The 24100-nt window shown below is 43.9% G+C and overlaps 1 protein-coding gene and 1 long non-coding RNA gene across 6 annotated transcripts in view; both read right to left on the reverse strand.

The window, feature by feature from the left end:
• LOC108704467 (filamin-A) overlaps positions 1-24100 on the reverse strand; it is a 67230-nt gene that overhangs the window by 23108 nt on the left and 20022 nt on the right. For 4 of the 5 annotated variants that reach the window (XM_041573141.1, XM_041573139.1, XM_041573140.1 and 1 more), the window contains exons 2-9: positions 21915-22327; positions 2585-2833; positions 2358-2455; positions 2093-2240; positions 1891-2009; positions 1679-1756; positions 1216-1378; positions 561-761 (exon numbers count right to left, since the gene is read on the reverse strand). In XM_041573141.1, the coding sequence (XP_041429075.1) occupies positions 561-761; positions 1216-1378; positions 1679-1756; positions 1891-2009; positions 2093-2240; positions 2358-2455; positions 2585-2833; positions 21915-22281 (1423 nt within the window). In that variant the 5' untranslated portion in view covers positions 22282-22327. Of the gene's footprint in view, positions 1-560; positions 762-1215; positions 1379-1678; positions 1757-1890; positions 2010-2092; positions 2241-2357; positions 2456-2584; positions 2834-21914; positions 22328-24100 lie in introns of those variants that run through there. The other variant, XM_041573142.1, reaches the window with a different exon arrangement.
• LOC108705987 lies at positions 18580-21908 on the reverse strand. Its single transcript, XR_001933961.2, has 2 exons — positions 21200-21908; positions 18580-20988 (listed from the first exon to the last, which is right to left on the reverse strand). It is a non-coding gene; the product is annotated as an uncharacterized LOC108705987 (long non-coding RNA).

Below are 24100 nucleotides of genomic sequence, written 5' to 3' on the forward strand. Positions count from 1 at the left end.
CTTAAAAGCAAGAACATTATAAAGCGAGAGTAATCTATTGAAAGAAAGAAAAAACAAGACAGATGAGGAGAAACAGTTGTAGAGATAAGGCCATCATAGAAACGTAGACTTGGGCTTTGTGAAGTAGCCGCCTAAGTGACAAAGTGAAGCTGACCTTATAAACTCCTAGAACCAGTCTCCCCAATATCTTGCAAAGGGACATGAACGCGGGGAGAACATTTTCCAAAGCACAAGGACATGTGCATATAAATATAATGGCCAGGTGCAGAACTTAAAATATTTAAAGCTAAATGAACACATGCATCCTTGACGGTCTGAAAACAAAAAGCTCTATTTTAGACCACAGCAGGACATGTTGGTTTAGAATCGTAGGCATGGTTCTGCTGGAAGGGTCACCCTGCAAAGGATATTTAGCTTTGAGGTCAGTGTCCTATCTTTACCCAAGGATGTGACATTTTTGAGTCAACCAAGTTAAGCCCTAGATCAACTAGTATCCATCTAAAAACCAAGAAACAGCGCCCAAGAAAAAGGTCCATTGCGTAAAACAGGCCAATGCACACCTTGTCCAATAGTAACAGTGTAGGGACTTTTTGGGATCTGAACACCAGCAAAGGTTATGTAGATAGTATATACTCCTTCCATGGTGGGTTTATAGGTGCAGCGGTATGTGCTGCTGCCTTTATCTTCCAACTGTACATCTGCTGTATCTTTCTTCCCGTTGGGGTCAACAATGGTCACTTCTATTTCTCCAACCCCAGCACCTGGAGGAAGAACAGAGTTAGGCGATAACGGCACGGAATTGGGAGAGTGTTTCGGGCATGCTAATTTGAAGAAAGTGTTCCAAAGAATTTTTAGTTCTCTACAGCAGGTTCGGTTAAAATGGGAAAGGAGTGGAACCTCTAGCTTTAAAATATAGCGAGCAAGTTACACTACCGTGCTTCTGTTTGCTTATCATAAAAGGCTGATTAGCGAGGCAATAGAAGACGAATGTCTAGTGTAGCTTCAGAAAAGGACAGCTGCTCTGAACAAGAGTGTTGACATATTGGCTGCCCTCAGACGTGGGATTAGCCGCAGCTTCCAGCATGACCATGAGTGATGATGGCATTGTGCAGCTGCCTTACCAAGGAACAAGCACTGCCCACACATCAGCACTTCTTAGACCAGATCAAAGTTTTGCCGCTTTTCTCAAGTTCCTAGCTGGAGTTCGCAACATACCTGCAGTAAAGATCTCAAAGTAAGTGGTCTTATTTGCAATATTTCCACTGGGTTCCAGACCAGGACCTTGAGCAGTAACCTTGCTGGCATCACCGTGGGATTTGTCCACATTGACCTCAAAGGGACTCTTGGCAATGTGCTGACCAGCAAACAGAACAGTAACCTACCAAAGAAAGGGCATATAAAGCTCAGGGTTCCTTCATTTTAAAAACAACAAGTAAAGCAAGAAGCAAGTGGTTCAGAAGAGGACTACCAATTATATCTTCCGCTCATACACCAGTATAGAGAGTGACTTTAAGGCCTATGGAACACCAAGCATTTTAAGCTACCACTATACACCCCATTGTCAAGACGCACCAAAGTAATTAACAGTCACTGCCCTGTCTGCTCAAAGCAGCATTTCCCCAAAATCTCTATAAAACCTTGATTGCAGTGTCCCATTAATGGTCTTGCCAAACCTCACCTTATGCAACCCAGTTACTTTGGGGATGTAGTAAACAGAGAAGGTTCGATTCTTATCATTGTTTGCAGTAACTTTGGCCTTAAAAAGAAAAAATAATAATAATTAGAAAAGCATATGTAAACAATTAATTTTCTAAGCTTCTAGCAATAGAATTCATGATTATGAGATCAAAGAAGCCTGGTAGTCTGCAAATAGAAATCCTCCACTCTTACCTCTTCTCTGTGACCTGCAGGATCTTCTACATAGACCAGGACCTCCCCTGTTCCAGCGCTGATGGTCTCAACTGTAAACTCTGCGCGCTTTTTCACCATGTTTCCAGTTGGTTCAATACCTAGCCAAACGCACATATCACAAAGGGTTTGAGCAGCCACACCACTGGTTTACCAGGCTGACATCGGCTAGAGCGCTACTCACCTGGCCCATATGCTCTTGCCTTTTTGGGATTCAGTTTTGGCCTTAGGGGAGCACCAGGTTTCAGCTTGGCCTTGGGGAACTGTGACAGGTAGGTCATGACGGAGTGTTCATCTACATTGGGATCTACTATTTCCTCAGGGGTGATCACCTTTAAGAGTAAAACAAAAAGATCAGGTTAAATCTATGAAGAAGTATGGCACATTCCAATCACCCCGTGCATCATGATCATTTATGGTTAACTACCATACTGTTCAGTAGCCCCTACCTGTGGTATTCCCAACCAGTCATCTGCCTGCTGCATGGCTTCACGTGCATTATCCACAGGCTTGGTGGCATCCCAGGAGTCCCAGTCTGGGCAAAGACCTGTGCCAAAATAAAAAATCAAATTTAGAAATGTACCATGACCATTGCAGCCAGCGTGGTACCAAGACAGCCATTTTTGTTCTACAGAGACCCACAATGTCCAAACTCAAAACAGGAGAGAGTGATTACCAGGAGCGCAGCTGTCCACAAGGGCACCCAGAGCTCGGCCGCTTTGCCAGTCCCGGCTGAAGTTGGTGACGGGAAGATGAGGCAGCTTGTTTTGAATCCATCCCAGCAGCCTTTGCTTCGGAGTCTGTTTCTTTGTTTCCTCATCCTCTTCTTCATCCCACATGGGCATGGAGATGGAATAGTGCAGAATCAGGGTCCATATAAGACCCAGGATGAGCTTGAGGTTCCCATCTACAATTGCTTTGCTGTCTGCAAGAGAAAAGCACATCGGGCTTTATTCATTAAACCATCCTGTATTGCACGGGTGCAGTTCTGCATCTATAATAAATGGGCACTTGGTCCAGGGATAGATCACTGCTCTGCTAAATATAAGTCTTAAAGGGATACCGTCATGGGAAAAATTTCTTTTTTTTTTTCAAAACACTCAGTTATTGGTGCTGCTCCAGCAGAATTCTGCACTGAAATCCATTTCTCAAAAGAGCAAACTTGTTTTTTATATTTAATTTTGAAATCTGACACATTATCCGTTTCCCAGCTGCCCCCAGTCATAAAACTTCAGTCACTCTTTACTGCAAGTTGGAGTGATATCACCCCTCCCTTTCCCTCCAGCAGCCTAACACAGAACAATGGGAAGGTAACCAGATAGCAGCTCCCTAACACAAGATAACAGCTGCCTGGTAGAACTAAGAACAGCACTCAATAGTAAAATCCAGGTCCCACTGCGACACATTCAGTTACATTGGGTAGGAGAAAAAACAGCCTGCCAGAAAGCAGTTCCATCCTAAAGTGCTGGCTCTTTCTGGAAGCACATGACCAGGCAAAATGACCCAAGATGCACCTAGACACCAATATTACAACTAAATAATACACTTGCTGGTTCAGGAATGAAATTTTATATTGTAGAGTGAATTATTTGCAGTGTAATTTAGAAATAAAAACTACACCATAAAAATCATGATAGAATCCCTTTAAAGAGGATAAACTTGTTCAGGAATAAATGTCATTGGAGAAGTTTTAATGCTTGGAAACAAGTTTAGGGAGCTGGGCCCACGAGTGCATCAGCGGGGCGACCAGCGATTACTATTCAGGTCAATGGAAGGGGCAATTCTAACTGCCAATTGTCCCATGTGTAGAAAAATGAGTCACTTCCGGACAGGGAGCAACAGCACAAGTATTTGTCCTTATTTGGCCGTGTTCACCCGTTATAATGCTTTGACAGGGAGGTTATTATACGATATTTCTTTAATACAGCATCGGCTGCGGTAGGATGGAACGCATTCCATTTGTATACGACTTACAGAAAGTATGCATACGCAGCGTAAAAAGCACAAGGGCTGAGCACACAGACCCGACAGTGTTTAGTCTGCCTGGACGGTTCCCAGAGCAATGAAAAAGATAAACGGTGATGTGGGACAAGGCCAGAAAACACCATGGCATGGCGCCGACCATGTTTTACAGGTTGGGGTCCACCATACAGATACATACTTTATTTAGATGGCAAATTTGCTGCCCTCTTTTTAGTTTCATTCAGCCCCACTCTGGAAAAGCCATGCAAACTGAATTATCCAGTTCTGGCCACATCCGGATAGGAAAGAAACAACGAAAGAAGGAGGGGTGGGGGGAGCACTTAAAGAACTGTGCAACACAAATGAACCGAGACAGGAGTGTTGCATTCATGTGTGACTGCTCTCCAAATAAACGAACGAAGAACACCATATCCTCGCTCACATGCCGAAAACAGCCCCTTGCTGAAGGACATGCCGTTCCTTTTATTTTTTTTTCTGCCTTTGCAGAACTTAGAAAAAAAATGTCTACTGAGAACATGTTTTGCATCTTCTGAATGATGTATTACAATAGGACATAAAAAGCAGTCCACAGCACTTCTTTAACGGGAGAAGGCTCAATCTGAGCAGTCTATAGTTCCGTCAGGAGACAGGGCTTCAACCCCTGCCCTGTCCAAAGAAAGAACCAGTCATCTGCATTTACAATGTTCTCACAGCTGGCACTCATGTGCCTTGCTCCATAGGAACAAATGTGTTACACTTCCACCTGCCTGGTGTGTTGGGAGTCTAGCAGCTCAGCAACCCATGTCCTCAATAGAGGAAACAAAACCATTGTCTCATGTCAGTTGTTCCAGCTCTGCTTTTAATCATGGGACCATATTTGCACCAGATGACAGAGACTTTGCCAGAAAATGCCACGCCAGAGACACGCATGCAAGGACGCTGTGTATAGGGGCCAGCTCTCCCTCTTGCAGAGATACATCCTACCACAAGATGGAAGGAAGCAGAGCAGGCGCTGACAACTTGGTATATTAGTAACATGGGAAACTACCCAAACTCCCTACAAATTAAAAAAAAAAAAAAACCTACAGAGAACAAACCTTTCAACTATAAACGCTGCCATGTTTGCTACAGGGCTAGTACCCCTAGTATAAGTGTTTGTGTAGGTCTTGTAACTCTTAGCCACCAGCTGTTTGCTTTCAAACATTACCCTTATTGCATTAAACCAGAGCTTTACTGGGAGCTTGTTTCCAACTCTCGTACTAAATTAAAATCCATAATATATATCAGAAACCTAGTAGGCAAGCCAGTAATATGTAGGCCAATGGCTAATCCCAAGGACAGAAGCTGGCTCTAAAACATTCCATTGTAGGAATAGACTAAACAAGTGCTGTGCTGCTCAGGGTCAGTTGCAACCTCCATTCTGAACATCAGTAGTATATGAAACTCCCATGGGACATGTCTGGATAGGGTTGAGCATTGCAGATAGTACAGATATTGGCTTCTGCAAGGCACACCCCCCCCCCATCCCAACTGGTGGACTACTAATTCTCTTAGGAATTCAGAGACTGTGCTCCCCAGAGCCCCAACAACATAAAGGAATGTAAAAGCACTGGCAATGTCCCAAGCACCAGGACTAAAGAGATGCTGGATGGAGCAGTGGGTATATCACTGTTCCTTAAAAATGTCAGATATTTCCTCTAGGATGCACAAAAGGAATCAGAGAGGACCCCCCCCCCAGTGCAGCTGAGCCCACAAAAGACAGTACAGAAGGTTTATGTGAGAGGTCACTGCAGGCAGAGGACAGAAGGAAGCATTTGGGATGTCTGACATGTGAGTCAATGTGCTTTGCACCAGGGATGCTATTGCCATATAAGGCCTGAGCTGCTGGGTTACTCCTTGTGCTCATTAGCCAAGGAAGATTTTGGTCCAAAAAAAATAAAATAAAAAAAACCTTGTCCCTAAAGGCAAAAAGGTCCTAATCTGCTGAAGTTTCCCAGGCTCTCAAGCCTTTTGCCCCATGGGGTAAGACAAAATAATAGTTACACGGAATGTTTTAAATTAAAGGGTGTGTGAACACTTCTGTATACCACTAGAGACAAAAAACAAAATCTATATAATGTTTGCTTAGACTGGTTTATCAGCGTATACATTCAAATAGCACTGTGCAGGTCATACTGTATAGGTTCCCAAAACATGGGGTGCCCCGCCCTAGAGAGGGAACTGAAGCAATAGAACTAATGTGTTGGGTATCCCTGAGTTAATGGCCATGATTAGTATTCACAGCAGCACAGCCACAAGCAGTTATGCATAATAAGGTCATGGAATGCTGCAAAGGGGGTAAACAAACATTCTATTAGAAAGTTTAGAGCAAAACTGCATCCCTCTGCCATGGACTCAAGTATTCAATGCCGATATCTCGGAGAATATTTGGAATACCCTCGGGGAAGGGAGTGTGTAGGGAAAGATGGTGCCTATAGTAACAGTGGGATAATAGTCTCTGGGAAGGGAGTGTGACTGTGGGATAGCAGGTATAGTAGGGAGAGATGGTGCCTATAGTAACAGTGGGATAATAGTCTCTGGGAAGGGAGTGTGACTGTGGGATAGCAGGTATAGTAGGGAGAGATGGTGCCTATAGTAACAGTGGGACAATAGTCTCTGGGAAGGGAGTGTGACTGTGGGATAGCAGGTATAGTAGGGAGAGATGGTGCCTATAGTAACAGTGGGATAATAGTCTCTGGGAAGAGAGTGTGACTGTGGGATAGCAGGTATAGTAGGGAGAGATGGTGTCTATAGTAACAGTGGGATAATAGTCTCTGGGAAGGGAGTGTGACTGTGGGATAGCAGGTATAGTAGGGAGAGATGGTGTCTATAGTAACAGTGGATAATAGTCTCTGGGATGGGAGTGTGATTGTGGGATAGCAGGTATAGTAGGGAGAGATGATGCCTATAGTAACAGTGGATAATAGTATCTAAGAAGAGATTGTAGGCAGGTATAATAGGTGGAGAAGTGATAGAACACCTTATGCATCTGCAATAGTGACCCTACAACTCCCAGCACTCTCAAAGTATAACAGCTGAAGGATTATAGTTGCTCCGTGGTGTCCCTACATTATGTACAGATGCTTTACACACCTTCCTGAGCAGAAATAGTTAAATTGGGATGCACATTTTTAGTATCACTTTCTTTGGAAGTGTTAAATATTTTGTCTATTATCCTGGCAGTTCCGTAGTTAAAAAATAAATAAATAAAAAACACACATTTACAAAAAGCATTAAGAAAAGTCAAAAGGATCTGATGCATCCCCCCCCCCCCCCCCCGAGTCCCCACCCCTTACCAAGGCACATCCATGGCTAGCAGGCTTCTCCACTAATCGCTGAAGTTTCCAACATTTTTTGGCCTTATATGGCAAACACAAGCAAGAGCGAGCCTGCCAGGAATCCTCCCCTCCCTTCTCCTGCAGAGTTTGGGGGATGGAGCGGGAAGGAGATGGGGGGCTGAGTAATTCTTGGTCCCAGCCCCATTTCTTACAGGAACAAGGGCCTCTGAACAAACCTACCAGATAGAGGATTAAGTCAGGCTCCCAGAGAAGAACCCCGAGAGCGAATTCTGCACGGTGCATTATTCTCTATATCAACAATATGACTCCCTCTTCTAAAATACAGATTTGGATCATTTAGGATCCCAAACTTAATTTAAAGTGTATGTAGTGGTTTATACAGCATGGCCTGGTACAGAATGTGCAGCAGTGCAATATATGCACAATAAGGGATACCCTTTAGGGTCCAAAAGAAACATGTTCCATAGCACGATAGAACGGATTCCTTTGGCTACAATTATTCATGTTAATGGTTTGCATGTGCCCAATACACAATGCACATTACTGGATAAGCTTCCAAGTTCATGGAGTCACCAAACAGCTTGCAATCTTGTGCCTGGTGCACATGGGAATAAGGAAACGGAGGGGTCACATACAAGGGGCACAGGAATCCAGCCCATACCTAGAGTGCTGTATCACATTCCCGGGTCATATACCCTTGCCCCACAGATACGCTCTCAGCAATCACTTTCCGATTACCTTAAGGCCCCCGCAGGCCAGGAAATTGCAGCCATTGAAATCTGCAGTTAGCAGGAAAGGGGGCTTCTAAGGAAAGGCTTCCCATTCCTCTTAAAAAGGTCAAAAGCTCAATAAAATAAGCTACAGTATTTGGATTATACGCACACATTGGTGATAGACAGCCAATTGGACTGGGGTCTAACTCTACAAGAAATTCCCAAGTTGCTAAGGATTGTGGGAATTGTAGTTCACTGCCACCTCAAACTATACTGTGCAGATTTCTATAATTAAGGTGGCCATACACAGGGAGATCCGCTTAGGCAATGTCGCCAAACAAGCTGATCTCTTCTGGATATGCCCACATTGAAGTGGGCGATATCGGCCTGATCCCCTACGGCCCAACGATCGGATTAGAATGGAGGCCAAATGGGCGGTCGGATTTCGGGACCGCATCAACGAAAAGATGCGACAAATCGTCTCTTCTTCGGGGCGACAATCTCCCCGAATTGCTTTCCCCTACCTTCCCGTCGGCTATAATGAAAAATCGCCAGCGGGATGGCACTCACGTCGCTTAATTTTCTGAAGCCGCCGAAGTTGCCTCGCGAGGTAGATTTATCAAGGGTCGAATTTCGAGTTCACGGGAGTTATTTAAAACTCCCATGAACTCGAAGATTCGACCAATCGAAATTAATTAATTAAAAAAAAAACAAAAAACCACACCACATTTTTCAAAGCCGGGTGAATAGGATCGACTCACAAACTCCAATTCGAATTGAATTAGATTCAAACTTTAAAACTCGATTCGAGTTTTTCCTCCGAAAAATATTCGAATGTCAGGAAGGCTGCAAACAACTCCAAATTGATCCCAGGACGTCTCCCATAGGCTAAAACAGCAAATCAGGCAGGTTTAAGGTGGCGAATAGTCGAATTTGAGTTCTTAAAGGGCCAGTGTATGATAAATCTCAAAAATCTATTTTTTTTTTTTTTAAAAAAACCTCTAAATCGGATTTTAATCATTCCCTTGTTGAATTTGTCATCTTTGGCCATATAAAAAAAAAACTCGAACATTTTAACTTTCACTTCGAACCTGGATAAATCTGCCCCAAGGTTTAAAGCTGTTTCAGGGTGGGAGAGATGTAATTGGTCCTGACTCACCACCCCTAAAGACTGCTGTGCCCATATAGGCACTAACCCGTACCCCCATATGGCATACCTCTCAACTGTCCCAATTTTAGAGAGTGACAGTCCCTCTTTTGACAGCTCATCCCACAGTCCCTTGTTTGTACTGGAAAGTCCCGTTTTTCTCTGCACTGAACAGCCAGAAAAAGAAACAAAGTTTCTAACTCAATTGGTTTTTGGCAAAGAGCCCAGAACATCCACAGCAGCAAATAAGATACTTTTGTAACAATTTCAAGATAAGCAAATAAGTAATTGTAACAATATCACAGGTCTCTTGGGAGAAGTTAGGCTGACAGCTTAAAGGGCAATTCACCTTCATTAGCCAAACTCTAATAACTGAAATAAAACACAGAAATATGTTCAAACTTTCATAACCTGCCAAATTTTGTAAAATGAACATGGTAATTAGGGGGTGTGGCCACACAATTGGGCGCAGTCAAAAAAAATTGCTGCGTGGCAAATTTTTTGTCCCTCTTTTTATTTCCAAAATGTTGGGAGATAAGATATGGGCACTAACACGTAGCCCCTTATGGGCACTAACCCGTACTCCCTTATGGGCACTAACCTGTACCCCCTTATGGGCACTAACCCTTACTCCCATATGGGCACAGGCAATGGGCAGACATATGGCTGGAACACACAGTGAGCTACAACTTGGCAGCTCTCATTGACTGATAAATACACATGAGAACAGGGCATGACAGCTCCAAGGAACAGCTGCGAGGAGGACACAGCTCAAGAAGCGGAAATGGGATCAGCATTCCTGGCCCAGACACAGGACACGCTGTATACATCCCTTTATAAAGAGCAACAAGTGTACAGCGAGCATGCTGGGATTTATGGGCTGGGAAGGTACAGATGTAGGATGGGGTAGGTTTATTAAGCCTGCAGGTATGCAGAGAATGCAGAATGGGTCAGGACAAGGACAAGATTGAGTACGAGTATAAAAGCAATGGTGGGGCCACACAGGTTGCACAAAAATTACAGTTAAATAGCCAATTTGTGCTTGGCTGGGAGGGGGTCAGAAAAATCCATTAAAAAATGCCAATACGTCTGTATTAATGTATTGTTCTATTCAGGCCTCAAATATTCATATTCCAGTCCCTTATTCAAATCGGTGTATGGTTACTAGATTAATTTGGCCCCTAGCAAACGCATTGCTGAAATTGCAAACTGCTTAATAAAAAGCTAAATAAGTCAAAAACCCCAAAGCAATGGGGGCAGCCATTCAAAGGAGAAAAGGCTCAGGTTACAGATAATCTCTGTAGAACATAATGGTGTTATCCGTTATCCACTATTTAACCTGTCTTTTTTTCAATTTCGCCATTGCTATTCAGCAGCTTGTTTATATGAACTATAGTAGTTTTCAGAAGCAAACTGATTCATTTTACCAGTACCAGGCAACACTATATGATATTTTCATTACTTTATAACACTTATTTTTTGGGGTTACCGTTCCTTTAAGCCAGTATGTATTATGAATTTCATCAAGCCCAAGGCCAGCAGGGGTTACTGGTTGATTAGAGTCAGATAATGAGGCCAGTGGCATAACTAGAAGTTACTGGGCCCCAAAGCCAGAGGTTGTCCTGTTTAACCAATACAATATATATTAAAATGACTCATTTATTAGGGCCTTGTGTGCCCCTCTACACCCTCCTGCTTCCTCTGTAGTTATGCCCATGGTTGAGGCCACCTCATCAGAGCAATGATGGCTGCTCCCACTGTATAACCTATACCTTTGTTCTAGTGATGTGTGGACCGGCCCGATACCCACAGGACCCATGAGTAAGTCGAGTTTGGGCCAACCCTGCACCCCCCATTTGCGGGTGGTGGTAGGGTCCAGGTTCAGCTCTTCTTCCTGCTCTCCCCATCCGCCACCTTACACTGCCGCCTTTCGGTTTTATAGCCGAGCGTCTGTGCGCCACGCCCCTTTTGTGACGTCATCAATGGGGAGGGTCTATAAAATGAACCCGGAAGTCATGTTCGGGTGGGCGCAGATGGTGGGAGGTTGGATAACAGGCGGGTGTGGGTCGGGAAAAACCCTTATCCCAGACCTACCACTATGGGGCTCAGTTTCACGCCACTTTGAGCTTGTAATTGTGGGTAAGCGATAATTAGGCAGGATCCCTGGATTACAAGAGATATATTCCATTTTGGCTAATGGAGCCCCCCCCCTTGCAATGCTATGCAGCCTGGGCCCTGGCCTATGGAGGATTCTGAGCGTTGTGCAAACACAGGCAGCAGATCCGTGGGATAATAAAAAGGTAATAAGATAGAATATTGCATTACCACCAATCTCTCCACCCCACAAAAGAAGCGAAGCCAGAATTTATCCGCTCACACAGAAAAAGAAAAAAAAATGAACACAAAGGTTTCCATTCAGGCAAGTGAAACACAGAGCAGCCCTCCAGGCTACAGAACAAGCTTGGCACTAGCACAGAATGAAGGCTGAATCTCCAGGCACAAGGGCTGTGCTGCAGGATAGGATCTTGGCACGCTGTTCCTTTAAGGGCAGCAGGAGGGGGAAAGGAGTAGGGAAGCAGCATGTCTGCAATTCTATACAATCCAGCCATGGCTTTTTCCACCCAAATGTTAGGCGAAGAGGCACATTTATCAAAGGTAGAATTTCGAATTTATGCAAGTTTTTTTTTTTTTTTTTTTTTTTTAAATACCCTTAAAGGAGACATAGGATAAATGAGCAAGAAGTGAAAGAGAAAGGAGAGATTATAAGGGTTTTTACAGAAATATTCAATAAATCAGCCTGAAAATTTTTAAGCACAATTCTTCTATATCCATGAGTATAATGCACATTATAAGGTACGTTCTTATTTTTTTTTTTTACACAAAATGTCTCCTTTAAATTCGAATATACTCCAAATACTATGGGAGCTGCCATACCGATTACTTACTTCTAAGGCATCCAGATTTTCACCAATGCAACTGCACCCCACAGGGCAGAGCTCTCCTGACCCCTTTTGCCTTTGTGCTCCCCTTTGTAGTGGGATATCTGAGCCAGTAGCCAGGGAACTGCAGCTCCTACTCAAGAGACTATGGCATTTCCACCTTGTAATAAAAGGCAGTAAGTTTGCCCAGGAGCAGTAACACATAGCAACCAATAAGCTGTTTGCTTTAAAGCAGGCGACTAGTAAATGCTACCTGCTGATTGGTTGCTATTGGTTACTGCTCCTGGGCAAACCTTTTTTTTATCTTTTTGTATTACTTTTAATACAAAAAGTAACAAAAAACAAGTAAACAAAATACATACAGAAAAAAAATCAGGAAACTTAGTGCCTTTTATTGCATGGTCATCTGTTACGGGCACTGAAATGTTTTTTTTTTTTTTAAGAGGTTGATTTCCCCTTTAAAGGCAGGAAACCATCTCTTCCTGCATGTTCTTTCAGTAAAGTCTCTCTGTGTTACTTGGGGGAAATTTTCAGCCTTATTGTGTCCCTGCATCCTAATTCTTCCCAATGGCCTGCACCCCTGGGACTAAGGGCAAGTGAGCAGGAAAGGCCCAGCTAAGGAAGACAAGTGTGCAAGGAGATAAGAGGCCACAGGAATAAACCATTAATAGAATGGGAGGTGGGGAGAAGTGAAACAGGGGCAAGATGTGGTGTCTTAACTCGCCCTCCGCTACAGGGAATGAATATGTCAAGAGGGGTGCACTATGCGTGCGGTCAATGGAAGGGTGGGGCCCCACAGAGAGAGAGAACAGTTTCTCGTTGTGGTAACATTCTGGTTACTGATGTTGCTGCTACAGAGACACACCCAGCTCAGCATATCGGCTGCCAACTGTCGCCTACAATGGGGGCACACCCCTCGCACAGGGTCCTGAGCTCCAAAATCAGCCTCAGCTCCAGGTCATCTATATTAGGATGGCAGGGCCCTCTACCCATAAGGCAAAGGCTACATATCACCTGCCAAGACACGGAATGCCTTCATTTATTTTATGTAAAAGAAGCTGCCATGCTGCATGTCCTATCTGGAGTAAGGTAAATGGAATTTGCCTTGCAGGAGGGGTAACCTGAGGTGCTCCTAGACTCAAGACTAATTCATGTGATTTCTTTGACTCGTTAGGCTTATCAACCCATTGTAGCTTATGGGTATAGCATAGAAACATCACCAGAGGCGCTGTGCCTAAAGCCATTCTGTGTGCTATTAGCCATAAGTCAGACCAGAAAGATAAACCAAACAACCCAACCGCAAACTCCACTCACAGTAAATATATACCGACAGTAACGACTACACTAACCTCCAGTTAGATTATGTTGAAAGGGGTATCAGAGTAGTGGCCTCACTAGACTATGCCAAAGCATTTGACTATAGAGTGCGGCAAGCCCTGCAACGCTTTGGACCGAATATAATAACTTGGATTAAGATGCTCTACCATAACCCCACAGCTCGTATAAGAACGAACGGGTTAACCTCTCTTCCATTCCCCCTAATGAGAGGAACAAGACAAGGGTGCCCCCTCTCCCCCTTCCTATTTGCTTTAGCCATCGAGCCACTTGCCATATGCATTAGACACTCCCCCCACATCAAAGGCCTTACATATAACCTTGTATAGTACAGTTTTCTTAATGTAAAAATTTACCTTCAATATATATGCAGTTAGCAAACTATGCTATACAAGGTTTATGTCACATTCAATATAGCCACCCCCATGCGTATCCATATGCACATTTGGCATGGACATTGTTGCCAGCATATGCTCCAGTAGTGGCAAGCCATATGGTAGCACCCACTGCATTTTGCCCTTACAACTAGACGTCTTGGTACAGCTGCAGCTTAACCAATAAACCCAGAAGCCTCAGCCAGCATGTGCAATTCAGCATCAGTGTGCCAGCCAGTGCCGTAGTACGGGCAGAGACTGATGGTTGAGTGTAGCAGAGGGTAGAACATGATGCCTAGTAAAACTGCCTGTGGGTCCACCCTGGCGGGCAAGGGGAAACCACAGGCTGCTGTTGCCATGACAATGGGATAAAAAGACCCACTCAGCAGATTAGTCGGCAGCTGCTGATGTTGAACTGCAGCCAATGGTCTCTGGTTTGTGCGAATGTGCTGTCTGAGAGGAGAGTCCTGCAGCCATGTAGGGTAGAAGCAGCAAGGGGCAAATATAAGAAAGAGACCATTGGCATAAGACAGATTTATGGAATCCTTTGCATAAAGGGAAAGTAATCCCAAACCCCTTACTCACTGTCCATAAAGCATTTTTAAAGGGGTAGTTCCCCTTCCAAAACTTTTTTCAGTTCAGTTGGTTTCATTTATTTTCTATGTGTGACCGTTTTTCTAATATTGAAGCAGAAAGTGTCATTTTTCACCTTCTAAAGCGGCTCGGGGGGGGGGGGTCGCCGACCCTGTAAACTGTTCTGAATTGCTGCTGCAATTACTGCTGAGCAGAATCCCTGAGTTTCATTAAAGGCAGCTGTTAGAATTGATACAACAGTTGCTGATACTACAGAGATGCTGCTGAGAAATGTATCAACTAAATGTTGTAAAATTGTAACGCCACAGAATCTGCACCTGAATTACTGAGCTGCCAGACTCAAACATTAAACTCTAAAACTTAGATTTTGGAAAAACAGTAACAAAATAAAAAATGGAAAGTAATTGCAAAAAGTCTTTATTTCTGGGGAACAATCTTAAAACTAAAAAAAAAGTGTTTGGAAGGTGAACAACCCTTTTAAAGGGGTGGTTCACCTTTAAGTTAACGTTTAGTATGTTATAGAATGGCCAATTCTAAGCAGTTTTTCAATTGTTCTTTTTTTTGATAGTTTTTACATTATTTGCCTTCTTTGGACTCTTTCAAGTTTTAAAATGGGGTCATTCTAAAAACAAATGCTCTGTAAGGCTACAAATGTATTGTTATCACTACTCTATTCAGGCCTCTCCTATTCATATTCAAATCAATGCATGGTTGCTAGGGTACTTTGGAGAGTTGCTGAATAAAAAGCTAAATAAATACCACAAACCAACAGCAAATTATTTTAGGATTTAACTCTCTACATCATATTAAACATTAACTCCATGTTGAACAGCCCCTTTAGGGCAGAGACACGCTCAGATTCGGGGAGATTTAGCTGCCCAGCAACAAATCTCCTCTTCTTCGGGCAACAAACCCCCCCCCCCCCGAACTGCCTCCTGCCGGCTAGAATCTACCAGACCACAACTTTAGTCTCAGATTCCAAAAAATAAATAAATAAAAACCCTTTAAAATTCTTCCCATTCTTTCATCTGCATCACACAGAGAAAGTAAACTTTGAGGTGAACTTGCCCTTTTACTTTCAGCTGCACATTCTCCGGTTTCCCTTTGTCTATTGTGCCGTCACCGTGAGAGAGAAGGGAAGTTCTGGGGCCGATGGCACTTGTGCGGTTCCGCAGTCGCTTCCCATCACTGTGCTACATACTAGTCAACACATTTTGCCCATATACCATCATTTTGTGGAAGGTTATCTTCTAGTGTTAGGTGGTCACAAAAGCCGCACCCTTTAAGGGCTCCAAATGGTTAACTTACCCTTTAACAGCTACAGGAGTGAAACAGGAGAAGGTTATTTCTGACTGCCTCTATGTTGCAAGCAATTGAGCAATAGTCTGTAGGCATATCTGCCTTCAGGGCCTTGTTCTGTTAACTCCTGTTCCAGATGGAATGTTCCACAAACACATATCTGGCAACACAGCCGCAGAGATGTGAAATCTGTGACTCTACAGCTGCTGCAGAACTATAACTACCCCATGTTCGGCAGAGGCTGGGCAGTCACAGGTTGAATATTCGACGTAATCATGTGATTTAGTTGGATAAAATTATTTACTTTACAGCACTGCACAATATGTTGGCGCTCTATACATTCATAAATGGTCCCGGCAATCCCTTTAGTAGTGGTACCTTGTTGCCAGGGGCGTAACTACAGAGGAAGCAGACCCTGCGGCTGCAGAGGGGCCCAGGAGATATAGGGGCCCCATGAGGCACTAAATAATAAGCAATTGTTAAAAAAAGGACAACCTCTGTTTATGTTGGGAACATGAATTTGCTGTGGGGCCCAGTAACATCTAGTTACTCCACTGCTTGTTGCCTTGCACCCCGACTTCATTGACGCCACAATGGGCAACAAAACCTGCCCATCTGAACAGGCGACGGAGAGCTGGAGATTGAGAGTAACAAAGGCAAGTGAAAGTGGAAATCAGGACACTACACTGCCCATTGGATTCTGTGCTTCCAGCTCTCTCTGGCAGAGATTAACAGCACAATGGGCTGCGGACCTGCTCTGGTTTCAGCCGACCACAAGCCACGTTGGAGTATGCAACTCAACACACATGAAAGGTGCATGGCGGGTGCTGGAAATCAGTGCCTGATCTCTGGGGCAGATGAGGACAAGCTAGAGCACTTTCAGTGCAGGTCTAGTAACCCAACAGCACATTAACATTTAATGGTCACGTGTCTGAAAGCACAAATCTGCAATGGATTTGTGCAAACATTGCTACTTACCCATAAAGAAAGGGCATACAGGACTACAAATCCCATCAACCCTTTAAAGGAGAACTAAACCTTAAAAACGAATATGGCTAAAAATGCCATGTTTTATATACTGAACTTATTGCAGCAGTCTAAAGTTTCAGCTTGTCAATAGCAGCAATGATCCAGGACTTCAAACTTGTCACAGGGGGTCACCATCTTGGAAAGTGTCTGTGACACTCACATGCTCAGTGGGCTCTGAGTAGCTGTTGAGAAGCTAAGCTTAGGGCTCGTCACTAATTATCCAGCAGAAAATGAGGTTGGTCTGTAATATAAGCTGATGCTACAGGGTTGATTATTAAATTCTGATGCTAATTGCACTTGTTTCAATGCTGCCATGTAGTAATTATCTGTATTAATTACTAATCAGCCTTATATTGTGACATTTCTATTCTATGTGTATTGTATTTTGTGAGTGGGTCCCTAAGCTCAGTAAGTGACAGCAGCACAGAGCATGTGCAGTGAATCAGCAGAAAAGAAGATGGAGAGCTACTGGGGCATCTTTGGAGACACAGATCTTTACTGCTAAAGGGCTGTGGTTTCCTTGGGCTGGTACAGAAGCCCAAAACATAATGTACAACATTTCTAGCTACTTCTTTAGTTAAGCTTTAGTTCTCCTTTAAAAGCTGGGGGGGTTAAGCTGCACAACTGGCAACCCGACAAAACCTCACGTCCCACCCCAGGCAAGTCATTCTGCAGCAATTACAGGCCGTTCCAGGGGCTCTAATGGCCCCCAGATGAGGTTCTACTTTAAAAGAAGGAAATGGCAGCACTTAGGAGAAGTGCAATTTATGGAGTCATTTCAAACACATGGATTAAAGGAACTATTAAAAACAAGCAAAACACTACGTTAAAGTGCCCTTGACTGATATTTTACTTTTTTTTTTTTTTTCTCACTCCATAATTAACAGAATGTTAACGGACTTTAGCGGTTCCTTAAATGGCAGCTGGGAAATCGGGATGCTCGCATCTGACTGCCAGAAAGCAATCCTTATTTGAAGTAAAATTTAACCAGGGATATTAAACGTGCTGCCCTCCAGCTCTCCTTTAAAGCATGATGCAGGCATGGAGATGAGCCAAACCCATTGGGGCCAGTGTCCCAACAGCACTATTTGGTAAGGATGCAGCTTGTATCCGCTCAAGTGGTGGTTTGGAAACATTCTGGGTGTGGCCCTGCCAACTACTTTCTTCTGTACAAGCCGAGTAATAACCATTGCTCAGTTTCAAGCACACAGTCTGCACCCTGGCCACCAACACAACCGCACTCCAAAATGAGGCGTGGGGAGGAGCCTGCAGCTGCAAAGAGAGGAACGAGACTTGGTTGGTGGGAGTAGAGGGGGCAGCAGGAGATTGCTCTAGCAGATGTGTAGCAGCAGCCATACACACAGGCTACCCAAAACCATCTTCGAGGAAGTTGCCGCTTCCGGGCTTCAGTTTGCCATGCACAATTTAGCATCAACGGCGAGTGCACGGTTCTAAACTCATGCCAACTTCATAGAGTCCCAAAACCTACTGCAACTGTCAGATCCACTTTAGAGTGCAAGCACTTGCACAAAGCCTCCTCGGTCACCCCGATTAATGAAATCTGTGTTGCTTGTACAGTTGGACTATGGAATTTCAAGCCCATAAACATATTACAAGGGCCCTCTGTGCAAGAGATGACAATCTAAAGCAGCCACCTACCTTGCTCTGTCGATATAGAGAATAAAGTACTCCCTATTGTAAAATATAAGGATATTATAAGTTACCTGAGGAGTTTCGGGACTATATAAAAAGCACGAGACCGAAGGTCATGGAATTCCGAGGTGACTTCTCATATCCTGATATTTTTCGACAAGAATAGCGAGTCATGTGACAGAAATGACATCACATAAGCTCCGATTATAACCAATGACATCACTAAGCACAGATATAATTTGCAGGATATTCATGTCTCCTGTGTATTATATCCTTTATATCGCATACATGGGAACAGGTTAGGAGCGTATACACCAAGGGGCAGATTTATTAAGGGTCGAATTGAAAATTTGGATTTTCGAGTTTTTTTTTTTTTTATGGCCAAAACAGTCAAATTTGACTAGGGAATCGTTCAAATTCGATACCAGTTTTTTTTTAAAAAAATTTCGAATTAGATTGATCATACACTGGCCGTTTATTCGCCAACTAACACCTGCCGAATTGCTGTTTTAGTCAATGGGAATTAGTCATTTGGAGTTGTTTGTAGCCTTCCTGACATTTTCTGAGTTTTTAAAACTCGAATCGAATTTGATTCAAGACACACAGTCAGGTACTGCAACTGCCAGTTATGTGACTCACTCACTCAGCTTTGTGGCTCATTAACTGCAGGGGGTGCAAAGCATGAGTTCATGAGTCACTGCAGACTGATACATTGATACACCCCCCCCCAACACTACAATTAGGAAACCTCTAACCATGAAAAAATAAATATATGTGTCGCCTCTAGTCTCTGGCTTTCTAATGCCAACACCAGGGAGGCGGGTTTACTTGTGTTGCAGGCTGGGAGTTAAGAAGGGTAAGTGCTCTATAACTAGCCAAGCAGGCAATCAAGGAACAAAATCATGAAGGTTTCTAGCCCAATCATGGTGCCGCCTATTCTGAACACTGCGGGTCCTGACTTCAAGCACATTATTAGGTGGGAATATTTGCCCAGTATGGTAAATACATTGCAATTGGGCTTCTGTGATGTTGTTATACAAAGTGCCAGAGACACACAAGGAATGTGGGGTGGGGCATTAATCCTGGGCATTTCCTTAGGGCAAATACTTGGCATGTTCCACACCACTCCCTGCTGCTCTGGAACATGGAATAACAGGGACTTGGAGGGAAATCTAAAGCACCCACTAAGGTTTCATTAGATATAAAAGTGCAGGAATAAAACGAGCATGAACACAAACTGTCATTTCTCTGATTGGATCAGAATGTTTCTGGCAGTGTCTGAGTTAATTAGATGGCAAAAGCAAGAGAACACCCCCCCCCCCAAAGAAAGGAGTAAAAAATGCAGTTTTGATGGTTTTTTTCCCTAAATAAAAGGGGGGACCCAGCCGAGCACCATGGTAACCGAGCACCATGGTAACCGCATTCCACAAGCCCCGCTGAGAGCCTATAGGGCAAGACCTCTGAGCCACAATGGCTAGGGCAATTTATGAGCAAAGAATTTCCACTATTCCAGGAATACAGGCCTGTCTGGGAAGCAGCAAGGAATTCAATGCCCTGGGTCATAAATATAGAAAAAGCTCCCATTGCAATCCAGCTGGGAAGTGCAGCATCTGGGTGCCTGTCGATGGCCCATATTATCCTATGGACCTCCAGATGGGAAACTACAATTCCCAGCATCCTTTGTGTGTGTGGAGGGGGTGGGGGGGCAGAGCCCCAAGAGTTCTTCATCATGCGATCAGAATTGAGCTGCGGTCAGAAACAGTAGGGGAACCATTTAGGATAGTACCAGTAACTTCCTGTTCAGAAGGAAGGGGGGATTCATTTTGATGGGGATTCATATTAATTCATGTTTGATGGGGGGATTCATATCAATTCATATTGATGGGGGATTCATATTGATTCATATTGATGGGGGATTCATATCTATGGGGGATTCATATCGATTCATATTGATGGGGTATTTATATAGATTCATATTGATGGGGGATTCATATCGATTTATAGTAATGGGGGATTCATAACGATTCATATTGATTGGGGATTCATATCGATGGGGGATTCATATCGATTCATATTGATGGGGGATTCCTATTGATGGGGGATTCATATCGATTCATATTGATGGGGGATTCATATCGATTCATATTGATGGGGGATTCATATTGATGGGGGGATACATATCGATTCATAGTAATGGGGGATTCATATTGATGGGGGATTCACATTGATGGGGGATTCAGATCTATTAATGTTGATGAGGGATTCATATTGATGGGAGGATTCATATCGATTCATATTGATGGGGGATTCATATTGATGGGGAATTTATATCGATGGGGGGATTCATATTGATTCATAGTAATAGGGGATTCATATTGATGGGGGATTCAGATCTATTCATATTGATTTATATTTATGGGGGATTCATAATGATGCAGGATTCAGATCTATTCATTTTGATGGAGGATTCATATTGATGGGGGACCTGTAGTACACCCTTGTCTAAAGCATAGTCTGCCTGAGCTGGGCAAAAGGTGAGGCAGCTGGTTAAGCAGATTGTGCAATGCTGGGATGGCTCTCTTGCATTCTAGAGATGAATGTGGCTGGGTAGAAGGATTGGCCCTCAGTTAAGCCTTTCTAGAGATTGGTCTAGATGGATGGGGGGTGGATAAACGTGTGCCCCCAGGTTATGCCTTTCTAGAGCCTGGTCATGCCACGCTAGACATAGGATTGACTGGGCAGGGAGAGAAGGAGTGATTATGCCATTCTAGAGTTTGTCTAGCCATGAGCAGTGGCCCCTGGCTATGCCAATATAACAGACACATAAGAGGATGGGTCATTCAGACACAGTAAGTAAGAGAGGAATGTCACATATAGATGGGGTGGCACTCCAGCAATTAGTCGGTACCTAGAGCAGGTAATGACACAGCAACAAACATGATGGGGGGGTCATTAATCTGCCATTGATTCACAGCATTTCTCAGGCATGCAGGGAGTTTTAGTTTAAGTAACAGCTGGAGAGATGCAGAGGTGATTTTACCCTGGCTCCCAGTAAGCAGAGCCATGTATCCACTACACTAGAATCCACAGAGCAGTGAGAGATACTAAGAGGTGAAGAATCTGAGAGAGAGATAAGCATCTGGGAATGCAGCGGCTGATACCTGTCTAACTTCACCTCCCATAGTTTCAGACACAAGGCAACTCCCTGCACATGTATCAAAGCAAAGCAGTCCCTCAGCAGCAGCTCCAAAAAAAACTCCCTGCATCAACTCCTAACAGTCCCTACAACTCCCAGGACCCCCCACAATGCAGAGGTTTGTAGTGCAATGGCTGAAATAGGCCGGACAGCTGTGATATAAAGTGTTGCCTCAATAAAGACACACAAATCCTAAGCGTCTCCCTCTGAATTCACCTTTCCTCAGGGTGCCATTACTTTTACTCTGCACATACATCTATACACTGGGGCTAAAGCCTGGGCCCTGGGGCCACTTGCTGGCGAGTAGACTTTGCCATGTCTGTGTCATGAGTGACTTTATGTCATGAGTGACTGTGTCATGAGCGAGTTTGTGCAGCCAGTGAGATGTGAGCAGCTCCCAGCATGCACAGCGGGCCCCCAGTCTCACCTATAGACACGAGCTTGATGTTCTCCCGGTCCAGGAACTCCAAGGCGACGGACACGTTCTCCAGCTGCATCTGGCGGAAGGTCGGCCTCTGGTTGTACTTGCGGTACATCTTCTTCTGGCTCAGAACCTCGAGCAGAGCGATGAGTCGCAGCCCGTCGCCCAGATCCACCTGCAGGTTTGCGATGCGCTTGTTGACGCATTTCAGGTGTTCGTTGCACCAGCGGGTGAAAGTGTTCTGCTGGATCTTCTTCCACGGAGCGTCCTCCGCCAGGTCCTTCTCTGTAGCCGGCATGTCTGCTCCCTCCCCGGGCACCGCTCCTCCTGCGCCTCCGCTCTGGGTACTGAGTCTGCTGTGTGCGCTGCTCATTATAAGGCTCGGCCGGGGGCGGGTCCGGGAGAAATAGGAGGCGGGGCTTAAAGAGACAAAACACAACGTTCAGTACAGAGAAGCCGCGAGCTACACTTTTACTACTCAAGTCATTCATCCTATTTTACTCCTATAATCTCACTCTCACTCACACTCACCCACTGGGACTCACTCATTCATGTTCATCTCATACTCTCACTCATACTCACCCACTGGGGCTCACTCATTCATGTTCATCTCATACTCTCACTCACACTCACCCACTGGGGCTCACTCATTCATGTTCATCTCATACTCTCACTCACACTCACCCACTGGGGCTCACTCATTCATGTTCATTTCATACTCTCACTCATACTCAGTCACTGGGACTCACTCATTCATGTTCATCTCATACTCTCACTCATACTCAGTCACTGGGACTCACTCATTCATGTTCATTTCATACTCTCACTCATACTCAGTCACTGGGGCTCACTCATTCATGTTCATTTCATACTCTCACTCATACTCAGTCACTGGGGCTCACTCATTCATGTTCATTTCATACTCTCACTCACACTCACCCACTGGGGCTCACTCATTCATGTTCATCTCATACTCTCACTCATACTCACCCACTGGGGCTCACTCATTCATGTTCATCTCATACTCTCACTCATACTCAGTCACTGGGGCTCACTCATTCATGTTCATTTCATACTCTCACTCATACTCAGTCACTGGGACTCACTCATTCACATTGCTTATACTGTCACTCATATTAAGTCTATGAGACTCACTCATATTACTCTTATAGTCTCAGGCTTACACAGGCCCCAGGGCTACTCATACACACCAGTTAAATCAAGATCAGGCACTGAGGCTATTTATGTCCCACTCACAAGCAGACACTGGGGATTATTGATGCATGATGCTCACACTCTATGTTTCTAACATGCATTTAGTCAGTACCAACATATTGCCTGGTGCTATATAATAGAAGGTTATATACATGCAGAATACATACAGAATACATGCAGAATAAACGCAGAATACATGCAGAATAGAATAAATGCAGAATACATGCAGAATACATGCAGAATAGAATAAATGCAGAATACATGCAGAATAAATGCAGAATACATGCAGAATAGAATAAATGCAGAATGCATGCAGAATGCATGCAGAATAGAATAAATGCAGAATGCATGCAGAATAAATGCAGAATACATACAGAATACATGCAGAATACATGCAGAATAAATGCAGAATACATACAGAATACATGCAGAATACATACAGAATACATGCAGAATACATACATAATACATGCAGAATACATGCAGAATACATGCCGAATACTTGCAGAATAAATGCAGAATACATACAGAATACATACAGAATACACACAGAATACATGCAGAATTCATACAGAATACATGCAGAATACCTGCAGAATACAATAGGTAAGAGTGCACTGCTCCTTGTCACTGGGAGTGTAGGGGATAGTGAACCTTATCACTTGTTCATACAGAGGCATGGGGACTATTCATACTGGTCACACTCACTCTCTCCCATACTCACACTGTGCACACACCTTCATGATCACTAGTAGCAATAAATACTGGTTTCACTCAACATCTTATTTAGTAAGGAACTAAGTGTAACATCCTTCCTTATAATCACACTCACTACATACACCACATTACACCTTGATATTCTCTGTCATACTCATACATGCTACATTCATCTCTATATGATTACATTTATTTCATCTATACAGCGAATCAGGCAGTGGCATTTGCTCCCTAATCATATAATATAATAACATTACTAT

This window comes from Xenopus laevis, chromosome 8L (genome assembly GCF_017654675.1).
Source record: "Xenopus laevis strain J_2021 chromosome 8L, Xenopus_laevis_v10.1, whole genome shotgun sequence".
Classification (NCBI taxonomy): Eukaryota; Metazoa; Chordata; class Amphibia; order Anura; family Pipidae; genus Xenopus; species Xenopus laevis.